This window comes from Ovis aries, chromosome 2, assembly GCF_016772045.2.
Source record: "Ovis aries strain OAR_USU_Benz2616 breed Rambouillet chromosome 2, ARS-UI_Ramb_v3.0, whole genome shotgun sequence".
NCBI lineage: Eukaryota > Metazoa > Chordata > Mammalia > Artiodactyla > Bovidae > Ovis > Ovis aries.
In genome coordinates, this window is record NC_056055.1 from 217,171,062 (window position 1) to 217,188,218 (window position 17,157).

General features: G+C 39.3%; 1 protein-coding gene and 1 non-coding gene across 2 annotated transcripts in view; one reads left to right on the forward strand and one right to left on the reverse strand.

Moving 5' to 3' along the window:
- Positions 1-1,345, reverse strand: part of ABCA12 (ATP binding cassette subfamily A member 12) — a 204,189-nt gene extending 202,844 nt beyond the window's left edge. Inside the window, exon 1 of the mRNA XM_042244200.2 lies at positions 949-1,345. Coding sequence (XP_042100134.1) covers positions 949-1,017 — 69 coding nt within the window. The 5' untranslated portion in view covers positions 1,018-1,345. The remainder of the gene's footprint in view (positions 1-948) is intronic.
- Positions 1,346-4,405: 3,060 nt separating this feature from the next.
- On the forward strand, positions 4,406-4,538 carry LOC114113373 (small nucleolar RNA SNORA70). The gene has a single exon (XR_003588414.2). It is a non-coding gene; the product is annotated as a small nucleolar RNA SNORA70 (small nucleolar RNA).
- The last annotated feature ends 12,619 nt before the right edge of the window (positions 4,539-17,157 follow it).

The following is a 17,157-nucleotide window of genomic DNA, read 5'->3' on the forward strand; positions in this document are numbered from 1 at the left end:
TTTAAAATCCTACCCACCAAGTTCACAAAAGCAAATCAACTTCTCCCTATTAATATATACATCAGAACACTTTAGTAAGGTGTCAGGCACTGCAAGCAAACCTAGAGTGAGATAAGATATATAGACACAACTTTGGCATATGATTTGTAAATATTTATATTATTCATTTTAGGCTAGGGTAAAGGATACAGAGTGCCATTTTGGATTTCTCCAACTTTCTAACATTCTTCTCAATATGCAATACCTCACTAAAGTCAGGTCCTTTCTCAGTCTCTCCTGGCACCCTATCTGGTAAGGATTTCACAGCTGGCTATATAATTTAAAAAGCAAACACGAATGTAAGAGCTCAAAAAATAAGCAGACTGAAGCAATAAAGTGATTCAATAACACTCTTAAAGCTTGGCGTATATATTGACCCTTGTTTGTCATTTAAAGTAAATAATTTTTAAATACTCAAAATTTCTTAGATGATTTTCTATACCAACAGCCCTCAAACTACTTTCTTTCTATATGTTTTTATCAACCCACATTTCTATCACTTTCGCTTTTCAAGTACATTTCAGTCCCATTTATTGAAAACTTTCATCTGAAACTTTTCTTCATCTCATTTTTAACAGAATTTGTAAAGAAAATTCCTGAAAGCATTTGGCCCCAAATCTAAAATTCAGCACAAGTTCCAATTCAACCAGTAACAAGATGTATCCATTTCTTTCCCCGGGGCATGTCCTGGTTTATTCTTTTAATTTACTGAAATCAAAAGGCAGATTTGGGAGCATGTTTAGACTCGTCCCATGAGCTGTAAAACAGATGCAGAGATGATTTCTAAATGTCTTATTCCTGCTTTAGAAAGTGATTTAAAACTCTTCTCTTTTTAACCTCTCATTAACTCTACATTTTAAAATGGTCTGGAACATTGCCCCCATGACCCCATTCCCTTGTTTTACTCACCGGCTGCCTTTTGACACCCAGCCAGTTTTTCCAGACCAGAACCCGAAGCTGATGAAACTGGGAAGCCATCCTTCAGGATGCCACAAACAAGAGAATTCCTCTTTTTTCCTCCACCCCTCAAAAGAAGAATTGGTTCCCCGTCCAACTTGCTGTGTGTCAATGGGTCAGAAGCCTATTCATGGCATAGCTTTCCTGGGAGCTGGGGTAAGAAACCCACAGATCTTCTCTTCCTGCTGGATTTTTCTCTTGGGTTAATCCTGCCCAAGGAGCACTTCTCAACCAGCTCTTCCCGTCAAACAATGATCCAGGCCAGGATCTTTTGGTGGTGTTTGCTTATTTTAAAATAACATCCAGTAGCTGCCTGTTGCATGAAGTCCAGACTCAAGAGAGAATGAATATCATACAGATAATGCCCTACTGGAAAAAAAGCTGAGCCCACACCTCCTACTCTCCATAAAATTAACTGCCTATCCACACCTTCGAGAAGGTGTCACCTGCTCTGGACACGTCACAGGAATTAGGTGGGACCCTTGCCAGGCCAGTAGGACTTGTCCTACATTCTCTCACCTTCTTCGCTACATAGGGCCTGCTCTGGCAGACGCAGGGCACAGAGAGCATGTTACAGACTCTGGGACTAGTGACTCTCATAATGTAATAAAGTGTCATTAGATGTTTTATATCCATGAGGCCAGAGCTCAGTTGAAACACTTTGAGGCTCAGCCCATCATGATATATCCTAGAGAAGGTTTCAATGTTTAGTTTAAAGTGAAGTTAATGCTTTGATTTGGGCAAAAGTAACTATGCTGGCTTCTATCACAATTTGCTAGGTTACAAAAAATGCAGAAAATAAAAGGCAACCTGTAGGTGACAGTAATGACATACAGTGGATTCCCTCATCTGGGGGCCAGGGATTCATGTGTCTTTTACAGGAGAGCCATGTTGTTTCAGACTTCATGGTCCAAGGAGACATAGGCTGACCCAGGATATCTCTGAGGCTATGATATAATGAGTGAGTTCTAACTGCACTTGAAATCTCTAAATCAGCAGAAGGAATTTACTGGTGATTAAGGGATAAGAAAAAGGACTTGTGCTTGTATTATTCAAGGTACTTTATAATTAAGTATACTTAATGATATTATAAATATAATTTTATTATAAATAACAAATTTTAATTGTGATTTAAGGTATATACAATCCAGAAGTCTGCCATAAAAACTTTTAGGAATAACTTTGCTTTAACATCTTAATGACAACATATTCACTCTGATATTCAATGCCTATACTATCTGCCTGTAGCCAGTATAGTCCAATTTTATAATCCAATAGTCTATCATTAAATGCCTGCCCACGTGCCAAACTGGTGTATCTTACAATATGCAAATATAACCTCTGCTTTCCCATCCAGACTTGCTCATGCTAACTCCTCTACTTGGGATGCATCCCTCCCTCTCAAAGCACCTCCCTCTCAAAATTATCCCCAGATTGACATCTTCCATGAAGGCTTTGTAGGTATACCCCAGAGGATATCCTCTTTCCTGTCTTTGAATCCAGTATAGTTTTTTGTTCATATTTCTTTCAATGAACTTGCATTTTTGCTCCATTGTGATTTTTATACAATCATTTTTCCCCACACTAGATTGTAAATGCTTTGAGAGAACAGACTGATTTATATCACAATATTTTACACATGATCAATGCTCAATAATGGCTGCTGAATTTAATGGAAGACAATATTTGAGCCAAGACTAGGGAAACTCCACTTTGGTCCTCACGCCTTTCCATGACTGCTCCAGACTCTGAAATAAGTTAAAGCAATGTTTGAATTTTCCCTTCAAACCCAGAGCAAATGCTGATTCAGCTTCCTGGTCCCCATGCCAACTCTGCTATATTGATGGCAGCCAGCCTAGGGCCGACTGGAGCCATTTTGGCACATGCCTATTCCAATCCTGGCTCTTTCCTTACTGTGATGAATCCCTTTTAAACCCAATCTCCATGAGGCAGGCAGTCTTGAATATATAGAAATTGGCCTTTTAATTCTTTTCTGGACAAGATTAAAAACAAGGTGCTCTTCAGACAGCTGAGGACCATGGCAAAAATACCCTCCTTTTCACCACTCCTGGGATGCAGCGTCCAGAATTTATCTGGCTCTCTCAAGCTTTGCTGATGACTTGAGCTCCTGCTTCCCCAAATTCTTTCTCTGCCATCTGTCACAGTTTACGACTCACTGATGGTTTGGTTCACAAATAAACATTACTCAGCTGAGAAACAGGGTAGGATCTGGGGATATGACTCCATATATCGAGAGAGACATTATAGACACAGAATCAGTTTATTCATTCACTTATTTCAAGTTAAAAAGCATTGACTCACTGTGCCACTGATGCAGATGAGCGGTCAGCTCAGAGAGTCCCAGAAGGTTTTTCCCAGCAGCCGCTCATGACCTCTTCAGTGAAGTCATAGCGATTTTTTTTTTAACTTCAGTTCAAGATTCTCTCTTGGGATGTCCCCTTGCTCATATACCTTCATCTACTACCTCTAATATTCTGACGAAGATAATGTATTTTGTTATGATCCCTGACCCCCAGGAGATCTATTTCTTCAAAGCGATCTCAAAATCATACGAGGTGTTCAATATATGTAAGATATTCCTTTATATGGACTTCCCAGGTGGCACGAGTGGTAAAGAACTCGCTTGCCAATGCAGAGACATAGAGAGATGTGGGTTTGATCCCTGGGTTGGGAAGATACCCTAGAAGAGGACATGGCACGCCATTCCAGTATTCTTGCCTGGAGAATCCCTTGGACAGAGGAGCCTGGCAGGCTACAGTCCATGGGGTCACAAAGAGTTGCACACGACTGAAGTGACTTAGCACTCAGCACTCATCCCTTTATACTTGATGGCAAACAATGTTAATAGCTCCTAACATCACCTACACTTCCTTGAAGACTGGCGTAATCTTTCACAAAACATAATTCAAAATACTTTAAGTAGGATGACATAGACAATCAGATCTCCAAAATTTGCCCCACTCTGAATATCTGTGTTTTGGCATTTACATCTTCTTTAAGCTTTTCAAATCTCCTTCTATTTCTTTAATTTTTATTTTATATTGGAGTATAGTTGATTTACAATGTTGTGTTAGTTGCAGGTGTACAACAAAGTGATTCAATTATATGTGTGTATATATATATTCTTTTGCAGATTTTTTTCCCATGTAGGTTATTACAGAACATCAAGTAGAGTTCCCTGTGCTATATAGTAGGTCCTTGTTGATCATCTATTTTATATATAGTAGTGTGTATATGTTAATCCCAATCTTCTGATTTCATTTTAAATTTGAGTTTAAAACCATCTTTTAAAATTCCATTGAGGAAAAAGCCTTGCTTAACATTACTCTTGGAATCTATATCTTACATAAATAGGAATCATAACCTCTGATCAAAATAGAACTTGAATCTGCAGCCTATTAAGCCCACAGCGCTCTTTTCCCCACAGAGGCCCAGTGTGCAATGGCTGAAAACAGCAGCCTCCTTGGTGGTGTACACAGCCTGATGCCTGTACTGGTTGCCAAGGGACCTTGGAGACAACATTTCCAGTGGACATTCATGACTGGCAGGCTGTTCCCCAGCCTAGGCTTCAGACAGGTATGCGTACACAGTGGCCAGTGTCCACATGGGCCGAGTCGTAATGTCCATCCGCACCGAGTTGCAGAACATGGAGCATGTGATTGAGGCCCTCTGCAGGGCCATGTTCAAGTTCCCTGGTCGCTAGAAGATCCACATCTCCAAGAAGTGGGGATTTACTAAGTTTAATGTAGATGAATTTGAAAATATGGTGGCAGAAAATCAGCTCATCCCAGATGGCTGTGAGGTCAAATGTATCTGTAATGGTGGCCCTCTGGACAAACGGTGGGCCCTACTCTCATGAGAGTTTTGGGGCTGTCCCCATCTTAATCATCCTCACCAATAAATCCTACCTTCCTGTCCAAAAAAGAAAAAATAGATTTAAGTAATGTTTAGACCAACCAAAAGGAAATGTTGGAGAAAATGTACAAGATGATGAAAGATAATGAATTTTGTTTTATTTTTTGCATAGAGGAAGATATAGGTTTGTGCCTCACTCCTGACTGTAGACTGGGATGTTACTGACAGATACTTTAAGATTTCCCCTGAGGGAAGAAAGAAAAACTTGGCAACCAGAAATATGCTGGACCCAGGACACACAGCTAATGAAAAACATATTTTTTAAGCAAAAACTAAACTGAGCAGCAAATACACAAAGTTAGAACAATACAATACGTGAAAGAACACATTTCCAAGACAAACCATTCAATATCATAGTAATCCAAGTCTATGCCCTGACCAGTAATGCTGAAGAAGCTGAAGTTCAACAGTTCTATGAAGATGAACAAACCCTTCTAGAACTAACACCCAAAAAGATGTCCTTTTCATTATAGAGGACACAATGCAAAAGTAGGAAGTCAAGAAATACTTGGAATAACAGGCAAATTTGGCCTTGGAGTACAGAATGAAGCAAGGAAAAGGCTAATAGAGTTCTGCCAAGAGAACACATCGGTCATAGGAAACACCCTCTTCCAAAACACAAGAGAAGACGCTACACATGGACATCACCATATGGTCAATACTAAAATCTGATTGATTATATTCTTTGCAGCCAAAGATGGAGAAGCTCTATACAGTCAGCAAAAACAAGATGGGGAGCTGACTGTGGCACAGACCATGAACTCCTCATTGCCAAATTCAGACTTAAATTTAAGAAAGTAGAGAAAACCATTAGACCATTTAGGTGTGATCTAGATGAACTCCCTTATAATTATACAGTGGAATTGATAAATAGATTTAAAGGATTAGATCTGATAGACAGAGTGCCTGAAGAACTATGGAAGGAGGTTCATAACATTGTACATGAGGCAGGGCTCAAGACCATCCCCAAGGAAAAGAAATGCAAAAATGCAAAATGGCTGTCTGAGGAGGCCTAAAGCAAAAAGCAAAGGAGAAAAGGAAAGATATACCCATTTGAACACAGAGTTCCAAAGAATAGCAAGGAGAGATAAGAAAGCCTTCTTCAGTGATCAGTGCAAACAAATAGAGGAAAACAATAGAATGGGAAAGACTAGAGATCTCTTCAAGAAAATTAGAGATACCAAGAGAATTTTTCATGCAAAGATGGGCTCAATAAAGGACAGAAACAGTATAGACATAACAGAAGTAGAAGTTATTAAGAAGAGGTGGCAAGAATACAGAGAAGAAATATACAAAAATGATTTTCATGACCCAGATAATCACAATGGTGTGAAACTCACCTAGAGCCAGACATCCTGGAATGTGAAGTCAAGTGGGCCTTAGGAAGCATCACTACGAACAATGCTAGTGGAGGTGATGGAATTCCAGTTGAGCTATTTCAAATCCTGAAAGATGATGCTGTGAAAGTACTGCACTCAATATCAGCAAATTTCAAAAACTCAGCAGTGGCCACAGGACTGGAAAATGTCAGTTTTCATTCCAATTCCAAAGAAAGGCAATGCCAAAGAATGCTCAAACTACAGCACAATTGCACTCATCTCACACGCTGGCAAAGTAATGCTCAAAATTCTCCAAGCCAGGCTTCAACACTACTTGAACCATGAACTTCTGGATGTTCAAGCTGGTTTTGGAAAAAGCAGAGGAGCCAAAGGTCAAGTTGTCAACATGCATTCAGTTCAGTTCAGTCGCTCAGTTGTGTCTGACTCTTTGCAACCCCATGAACCGCAGCACATCAGGCCTCCCTGTCCATCACCAACTCCCGGAGTCCACCAAAACCCATGTCCATCAAGTCGGTGATGCCATCCAACCATCTCATCCTCATTGTCCCCTTCTCTTCCTGCCCTCAATCTTTCCCAGCATCAGGGTCTTTTGAAATGAGTCAGCTTTTGGCATCGGGGGCCAAAGTATTGGAGTTTAGCATCGACATCAGTCTTTCCAAAGAACACCAGGACTGATCTCATTTAGAATGGACTGGTTGGATCTCCTTGCAGTCCAAGGGACTTGCAAGAGTCTTCTCCAACACCACAGTTCAAAAGCATCAATTCTTTGGCACTCAGCTTTCTTCACACTCCAACTCTCACATCCATATGTGACCACTGGAAAAACCATAGCCTTGACTAGACAGACCTTTGATGGCAAAGTAACGTCTGCTTTTCAATATGCTGTCTAGGTTGGTTATAACTTTCTTTCCAAGGAGTAAGCGTCTTTTAATTTCATGGCTGCAGTCACAATCTGCAGTGATTTTGGAGCCCCCCAAATAAAGCCAGCCACTTTTGCCACTGTTTCCCCATCTATTTCCCATGAAGTGATGGGACCAGATGCCATGATATTAGCTTTTTGAATGTTGAGCTTTAAGCCAACATTTTCACTCTCCTCTTTCACTTTCAAGAGGCTCTTTCACTCTTTCATTATCAAGAGGCTCTTTAGTTCTTCTTCACTTTCTGCCATAAGGGTGGTGTCATCTGCATATCTGAAGTTATAGATATTTTTCTGAGCAATCTTGATTCCAGCTTGTGCTTCTTCCAGCCCAGCTTTTCTCATGATGTACTCTGCATATAAGTTAAATAAGCAGGGTGACAATATGCAACCTTGATGTACTCCTTTTCCTATTTGGAACCAGTCTGTTGTTCCATGTCCAGTTCTAACTGTTGCTTCCTGACCTATATACAGGTTTCTCAAGAGATAGGTCAGATGGTCTGGGATTCCCTTCTCTTTCAGAATTTTCCAGTTTATTGTGATCCACATGCTTAAAGGCTTTAGCATAGTCAATAAAGCAGAAATAGATGTTTTTATGGAACTCTCTTGCTTTTTTGATGATCTAGAGGATGTTGGCAATTTTATCTCTGATTCCTCTGCCTTTTCTAAAACCAGTTTGAACATCTGGAAGTTCACAGTTCACGTATTGCTGAAGCCTGGCTTGGAGAATTTTGAGCATTACTTTACTAGCGTGTGAGATGAGTGCAATTGTGTGGTAGTTTGAGCATTCTTTGGCATTGCCTTTCTTTGGGATTGGAATGAAAACTGACCAGTTCTGTGGCCTCTGCTGAGTTTTCCAAATTTGCTGGCATATTGAGTGCAACACTTTTTCACAGCATCATCTTTCAGGATTTGAAATAGAAACTGGTATTCCATCACCTCCACTAGCTTTGTTTGTAGTGATGCTTCCTAAGCCCACTTGACTTCACATTCCAGGATGTTTGGCTCTAGATCACCGTGATTATCTGGGTCATGAAGATCTTTTTTGTACAGTTCTTCTGTGTATTCTTGCCACTTCTTCTTAATATCTTCTGCTTCTGTGAGGTCCATACCATTTCTGTCCTTTATCGAACCCATCTTTGCATGAAATATTCCCTTGGTGTCTTTAATTTTCTTGAAGAGATCTCCAGTCTTTCCCATTCTATTGTTTTTCTCTATTTCTTTGCATTGATTGCTGAGGTAGGCTTTCTTATCTCTCCTTGCTATTCTTTGGAACTCTATATTCAAGTGGGTATACCTTTCCTTTTCTCCTTTGCTTTTCTCTTCCCTTATTTTCACAGCTATTTGTGAGGCCTCCTCAGACAGCCATTTTGCTTTTCTGCATTTCTTTTTCCTGGAGATGGTCTTGATTCCTGTCTCCTGTACAATGTCACGAACCTCCATCCATAACATCAGGCACTCTGTCTATCAAATCTAGTCCCTTAAATCTATTTCTCACTTCCACTGTGTAGTCATGATGGATTTGATTTAGGTCATACCTGAATGGTCTAGTGGTTTTCTCCACTTTCTTCAATTTCACTCTGAATTTGGCAATAAGGAGTTCATGATCCAAGCCACAGTCAGCTCCCGGTCTTGTTTTTGCTGACTGTATAGAGCTTCTCCATCTTTGGCTGCAAAGAATATAATCAATCTGATTTTAGTATTGACCATCTGGTGATGTCTATGCATTGGATCATCAAAAAAGCAAGAGAGTTCCAGAAAAACATCTACTTCTGGTTTATTTACTATGCCAAAGCCTTTGACTGTGTGGACCACAACAATCTCTGGAAAATTCTTAAAGAGATGGGGATACCTGATCACCTGACTTGCCTCTTGAGAAATCCGTATGCAGGTCAAGAAGCAACAGTTAGAATTGGACATGGAACAAAAGACTGGTTCCAAATTGGGAAAGGAGTACGTCAAGGCTCTATATTGTCACCCTGCTTATTTAACTTAATGCAGAGTACATCATGAGAAATAGTGGGCTGGATGAAGCACAAGCAGGAGTCAAGATTGCCGGAAGAAATATCAATAACCTCAGATATGCAGATGACACCACCCTCATGGCAGAAATCGAAGAAGAACTAAAGAATCTCTTAATGAAAGGGAAAGAAGAGAATGAAAAATTTGGCTTAAAACTCAACGTTCAGAAAACTAAGATCATGGCATCTAGTCCCATCACTTCATGGTAAATATATGGGGAAACAATGGAAACAGTGTCAGACTTTATTTTGGGGGGCTCCAAAATCACGCAGATGGTGACTGCAGCCATGAAATTAAAAGACACTTGCTCTGTGGAAGAAAAGTTAAGACCAACTTAGACAACATATTAAAAAGCAGAGACATTACTTTGTTATCAAATGTCCATCTAGTCAAAGCTATTGTTTTTCCAGTAGTCATGATTTTAAATTCTTGGTCCACAATATCTGCTCCCCACCCTTTTCAGCTGTTGGTGACTCTATGCCTTTGGAACTGAAAGGTGCATCCCTTTATTAAGCAAGGGGTCATCACACCTGCCAGAACTTGCACAGTGCTTACACTCACTTCTCCAGCAACAAAAATAAAACTATAGCTTTATTGTGGAATAGCTTGTGCAAAATTAGTTTTTCAAGGTTTCTAGACTTCTGCCTTCTGTGTGCATGCATCCTATGTCGCTTCAGTCATATCTGACTCTGTGTGGCTCTATGGACTGTAGCCTGCCAGGCTCCTCTGTCCATGGGGATTCTCCAGGAAAGAATACTAGAGTGGGTCACCATGCCCTCCTCAGGGCACCTTCCTGACCCAGGGATCAAACCCACATCTTTTTTGTCTCCTGCATTAGCAGACAGGTTCTTTACCACTAGTGCCACCTGGGAAGCCCAAGTTTTGGAGAATTAAGCCATACTGAGGATTAGATTTGAGCATGCATAGTCGTCCTGCTAAGGTTGTCCTAAGTCGTCCTCATCTACTAAACCTAATTAGGGTAAGAGTTCTGATAAAGCTATACAATCATGTAACTGGTGGGCTGTATTAAATGTTGGATGTGGCCATTTTTGCCAGTCAAACAGTCAAATAACACACTCCAGGACCAGGGCAAGAGGGAATTGATCCAACCACAGGTAAGATATTAATGTGGCAGAAATACATTAATTTTAAAATAGTATTTATTAAAGAACTTTCCAGGTGGCACAGTGGTAAGTAATCTACCTGCCAGTGCAGGAGACTCAAGAGACATGGGTTTAATCCCTGAGTCAGGAAGATACCATGAAGTAGGAAACGGCAACCCACTCCAGTATTCTTGCCTGGAAAATTCCATGGACTGAGAAGCCTGGCAAGCCATGTCCATGGGGTCACAAAGAGTTGGATATGACCGAGCGACTGAGCACACACGCGCACACACACACACACACACACACACATGTTAAAGGTCTACAGTAATAATAATAATAAATACTAGATCTTAAAATCTTGTATATAGTCAACTAATCACTACATAATATGCATCTAGCACAGGTCTCATCCTGCAGTAGGTGGTCAATTAATGTTTACTGAACAACTGAGTGGCAAACATTGGTGACACATTTATTGAATCATTATATGAGGTCAATTATATAGAAACTGGCATCATCCCCATGTTCAGAGGAAGAAAGTCACATTCACAGAGATGCTTTAACTTGCCTAAGTTCACCCAGGTAGAAGTGGGGTCGATGGAAACAGCAGAAAGGGAACCAAACTCTACGTCTGTACTTTTCCTCTCTGGGTCTCGCTACCTCCTGTCCTGTGCAATGCACTGCATGGGGAGAGCTGAGGAGAAATGGAGAGAGCTTCAGGGTTTTTTTCTGGTTCTCCAGGGGCCTACAAATCACATGGGTTAAATTTTTTTAATGCCCAAAATAAGCATACAAAGAATAACTACACCAGGAATTCAGGAAAAAGGAACACTGCTCTTTTCAGGCTTCCTGGTAGAGCATCACAGAACTTCTCAGCCTGGTACTTGCCAGCCTCATCAGGTGTCATCTCTCCAGTCTCAGCCACCCCTCCTGCCATCTGCTGTAATGCCTTGCATGAGGACTATCTACTTTCAAGCTTCGGTTACTAGTCTCCCTCTGCCCAAAATAAAATCATGCTCCTTAAATGACTGACTCAGTTGTTACTCTCTCTCTGAAGCCTTTCCCAGCCCCTCCACCCACCACACCGCCACTCCTGGCTGAAGTAATCACTCCTTCCTCTGTTTTATCATAGACCTCTGTTCAGAGTCAACTCCTGAATTAGCCTTTGCCACAGTCAGTTGACCTCCTCAACTATATTCTGAGCCCCTTGAAGAAAAGGACTGCACCCTATCAAAACTAAGGGTTAGAGATTAATTCTACATCCCTGGAGAATGGTGAGAACTCTGGCCTGATTAAATCTAAGAGCTGGTTTGAAGTAGTAGACAACAAAGTTTGTAGAGTGGGGGACCTTAACATTGAAGATCAGAGGATGCCATACTGAAGATTTAGAACAGCAGGTTTCTGGCAACTCTTCTAAAGAAACAGATGGGATGAAATTGAGGCTGTGAGAAGACAAAAAAGGTAGCAGGATGACAAATTCAGGTTGAGACCAGAAACTTGTTTTGAATGGGAGAAAACAATGTGGAAATGAGTTAATGATGAAATGAAATAGTTTAGGAATTTTTATGGGAACCAGATCCATAATTTTAGTCCTTCACCTCCAAATTGGTTTTTGTTTATAGCATCAGTAACAACATATTTTTCCTCACCACTAACTTTTTCAATTAGATGCTATGAGATGCCCATCACACCTAGGATCTAATCTTTATAATAAACTTGTGATGTCAGATTATAGCCTCTGCTGTATAGATAAGGAGGCACAGGTCAAGTAGCTTTTCTGGGTTACACAGCTAATGAGTGTAAGGACAGTGATTTGAACCCAAGTCTCTGTGTTTGCAAAACCTGTTCTCCAACAGGCAAGCATGGATAAGAAAACACGGCAAGTGTGTGCATTCAACCTAGGTGGAAATGTGAAATAAGTTGGGAAACTGAAGCCAACTCATGGCAAAAATAACAGCATCATCCTTCTATGAGGAGGGTGGGGTTCCAACAGAGGCTTATGATAATGAGGCACTAATTGCTAATACCTCATTACCTAAGATCGACCTGTGATGAAAGGTGGTGATAGCCAATGCTATGAAACAGGTAGGTGTGAGGAAGGTATCAGATTCAGGATTTGCAGGTGCTTTATCCACACTGAGACACTCCGATGAGTATGTGGTTAGAATTGCATTAAGAAGTGCTAGTCACTCAGCCGTGTCCCCATGGACTGTAGCCCACCAGGCTCTTCTGTCCATGGGATTCTCCAGGCAAGAATACTGGAGTGGATACCCATTCCCTTCTCCAGGGGATCTTCTTGACTCAGGAATCAAACCCACATCTCCTGCATTGAGGGCAGATTCTTTACTGTCTGAGCCACCAGGGAAGTCAAGAAGCAACTGGTACAAATCTGATTCACAAAATCAGGAAGTAAAACATATTTTAAGCAGGTTTACACAAGACTCACTTCAAGCTAAGTTAAAAGGCAGCTTCTCTCTTCAAGATGATACAGTGGTACAGAATGCCCCATCACAAACAACATGGTCTTGAAAGAAGAACAATTTTTATATTAGTAACTAATGATTACCTTATCACTGAGCCATGTGACTCTGGGAATTATAGAGTGATTAACAATCTTGCAAAGAATTACTCACCCACTCATCCAGGATGAGTAGTAATTTACTTGGTCAAACTGGTAAAGTGTGTTGAATTAATTTTACTACATATGATGTTATAATCTTGTGGGGATAAGAAACAGAAGCTAATTGGTCCTTTTTTAGTCAACCCATTAAAACTTAAGGGAAGATTTGATGTATATTATCAGTTTCCCTCCCAACCCCCCACACTCACTTTTTGCAATAAAAGTTTTAATCAATTCTCCATTTTAGAAGAAAAAGTGAAAATGAAAAATACTATCATTGTTTTCTTCTCAACTTGTGTCTTTCCCCACAAAGAAACCTAAGACAGCTCAAAAGACAAATCTGTGTTTTTATCTAGTATTACTTCTTTATTGCTCTCTCTAGGAGAGAACACTACTCCTAGATTAGAGAAGGGACTGGTCAATGATTTCAATTGGAACCAAAAACAAAATTTTTTTATTTAAAAGTCTGGTGATTCAAGCACTAATTGTCACATATGGAGAGTTAAAGACTCTGTTTTCATGCCCCTTCATGTGGCTCCTTTAACAGCATTTCCCTTTCATCGGTTGCCCCACAAGCCATATTTGGAATGAAGGAAAAGAAAAGATAACAGAGGGAAACGGAAGGGAGTAATTTGTTTTCATGTATATTGATATATGATAGCTTGACTTCTGAACAAGAGAATGTATTTTTTAAATAGAATGGAATAAATTCACAGGTCCATACTCAAAAAATCTATTTCTGTATGTGTGTACATAGACATTAAAAATGCCCATATAGATTTTACAGATACAAAAGCATATGCATAAGTATATAAAAAAATTCACTAAATTTTAGGCATTATATAAGCACACATGGATTGTAAATATGAAGAAAATGGTGTATAATAAAAATGAAACATCTGGCCCTCCAGACCTGCATTTTAATGAGTGCTTTAATGATAGCATGTGACAAATGGAGCATATGGCATATCAGTGAAGTCTTGCTACAGAGAACTGGACAGATCTTTTGAACCAAATTTTGTAGCATCTAGATTTACCCACAGTATTTTTCTAAACTCACAAATTCAAAACCAATTTAAATTCAATAACTGAACATTTGTTAATTTTGTATTGTTTATACATTAAACTTCTTCCTAGGGGAAACACACATAGCACAAAATACATATATCTCAATCTAAAATGACAATTTGAATGACTGTAATGAAGCTAATCTTGCTCATTCTGCTACTACTCAGGCTTTCTCTTTGGACCATGGAACTATTTTAAAAGCTGGTTATGATCTATACAAAGGCCACAATAAAGAAGAAACTTGTTCAAAACTCTTTGAGAGGCTTGCAGAAACTTTCCTACAACTAAGGCTCTTATGGGAAACATAATCCCATTCTCACCTACAGCTTGACCTTCAAATCTTCAGCCTGCCTTCAATAATGAAAGTTCATTGCTTAGAGCAAACAACAAGCATTTTGTGTAGCACCAGGAGCCCCTGAAATGGAGTTCTTTTGATACTATGGTTCTGCAGCCTCGGGAGGTCATTGGCAAGATGCCACTTTGATATAGCAACTTCATTCCCTAAACTAGGGACCGAGTGAGAAATGTCAAATCATGTTGAAAGAGAAGACACTGACTTATTGTGAAAGGAGAGAATACTACAAGAGCTTATTTTAAAAGACCTGTTTGGACAAACAAGGAAGCAGGGCATTTGGAGGAAAAGAGCAGAGGGAGTTTAGCGAGGAGACAGACACTGAGGCCACTTTTCCTCAATTCTGGAGGCTCCAATGCTCTATCCAGAAAGTGGGGTAAGAGTTATGTTTAGCCCACAGATTTGTTGGGGAGTTAAATTAAATGATCCAACAAATGCAGACAGCTAAATATTAACTAGGTCCTTCCTGAGCCCAGATCCTACATCTGCATTTGTGGCTTGAAATAACACCCTACATAATCCAGATAAGAAATTCAACCCATTGGTGGTATGTATAGAAAAATAAAAACCAAGCTTGCCCTTATCGGAGATGAGTGGCTCACAAACTGGAGAGTGTGTGACCTCTCAGTCTCACCAATGTACCCTCTCTTCTCTCCCACTTCATGTTTTCTCCATTCCACTCTTCCTCCTATTCTGGGACAGTTAAAGTCTTCTCTCTCTCTCTCTGAGTAGCCTTACTTCCTCCTCTGAGGCCTGGATGCCTCCTTCCCTCCAGATGCTAGAGGGATGCATTGACACTCCAGGTTACCAGTCACTAGATTAAGGCTATTTTCTCACCATAAGAAACTCTGGTAGCTTCTGAAACAGGAAAAACTTCACAAACTCCTTACAGGTGATTGCTATTATTACTGGCTAAAATAATGCTTGATCACTTGGAACCTCCAGAACAATGACAATCATGGAATATAATGAGACTAATTCCATAGCAGTTATTTCAAATTCAAAGTAACATTCAATCATAAAGCAGAATATATGAGATACTGTCATTTTCTGTTACCTATGGCCAAGGGAGTTTGAGTAGAAGGGTAGACCCTTCTGGAATCTGTGACATATTCTCACGGGCCCATGAATTCCTTTTGAAGATTTAATATCTTGGGTCTTTCATGTTTCTGATACTCTGAAAAGCTAAAGTAAGTTTATTCTACCTCATCTGGAAGACCATCTTATGAACAATTAAGTGTCAAATGATATGACAAAAATGTTCAACCTTTGAGTGAACTGATATACTTATCTAGATCCTTTCTCTAATGTGAAAATGTCAATTATTACATATCTCTTGGAGAAGGAAGTATCAATCCACTCCAGTATTCTTGCCTGGAGTATTTCATGGACAGAGGAGCCTGGCAGGCTACAGTCCATGGGGTCACAAGAGTTGGACATGACTTAGCAACTAAACCACCATCACCACATATCTCTTATTATAACTAAAACTGAAAAGAATCTTTAAATTCCCTTTCAAATTGTAAAATTAATACTCTGTGGCAATATTTATAACTGAATTTTTTTTATTTTTGATATACATTAAGGCTTTAAGTCCTTAACATGATATAGTAAAGCAAATAAAAAGACTAATTACAGTGAGTAAGAAAAGGTAGAAGTAGATTTAATGCTGAAATTATACTTTCATGATAATGTTGAACAAATATGTACAAATGTTTTTTAAAAATTATAATTTCAGCACAGAGCAAAAGAATTAGCAGGAAATGACTTGTTCACGACACTCTATAAACCAAGATTTCTTGGTTATACTTTAAATTCAGAGAATATTGGTCTTTCAAGGCTACTGATTAAATATAAAGTCTGAGCTAGCAAAGGTAGTTCAAAACTTTAAAATAATTAAAAGCTTTAATTAATTAACAGCTCCAAAGCTTTAAAATAGTTAATACCATCATGTATGGTTTGTATGAACACACATTTCCTACATTTTGAATGTACTGACTATACTGCCTCTTCTTTGTTGGTTAGAATCAATCCACTTAAATATCAAAAAATAGCAGGTAAATGGACATAACATCTATGATTAAAGGTATGAAGGACAGAAAATTAGATCATAAGCAACATTGAGAAACTCTGGAGACGGACATTTTGGGACCTGAGATGATCTATATGGGTCACTTGTCTAGGCCCAATTTCCAGTTACTTATTCAAAGTCTAATCTAGGTGTTGCTGTGAAGGTATTTTTTTTTTTAATGTAAATAGTAAAGTCCATAAACATTTAACTTTAAGTAAGAGTATGATATTAATAGATAATCTGGGTGGGTCTGATTCAATGATTAAAAGACTAAGAGTGAAACTGAGGCTTCCCTAATAAAGAAGAGATTTAGCCTGTGGATGGAAGCTTCAGGCACAGAGTGCCAGCCTGCCCTTCCTGACATCCTGTACTACAGATTTCAGACTTGCCTGGCCAACTCCCACAATTGCATAAGCAATTCCTTGTAATAAATCTTTTAACATAGATCTCCCGCTGGTTCTGCTTTTCTGGTAGAACCCTAAGTGATACAGTGCCCCAGTAATCTGATGACATGCATATGTTCAGCAATCATAAGGAATCAATATCAAATAAAAATTTAAATCCAAAAGAACTTGGTAGTTATTTAAAAACTAACTTTTCACATATTTTCTTTTTTAAACCCTTGCTTTTTAAAAAAGTTTCTGAAACAGTTATGCTTATATTCAAATACTTGAGAGGAAAAAAAAAGAACTTGCTTTCAGTAAATTTAAAAAAATGGTATCTACTTCTT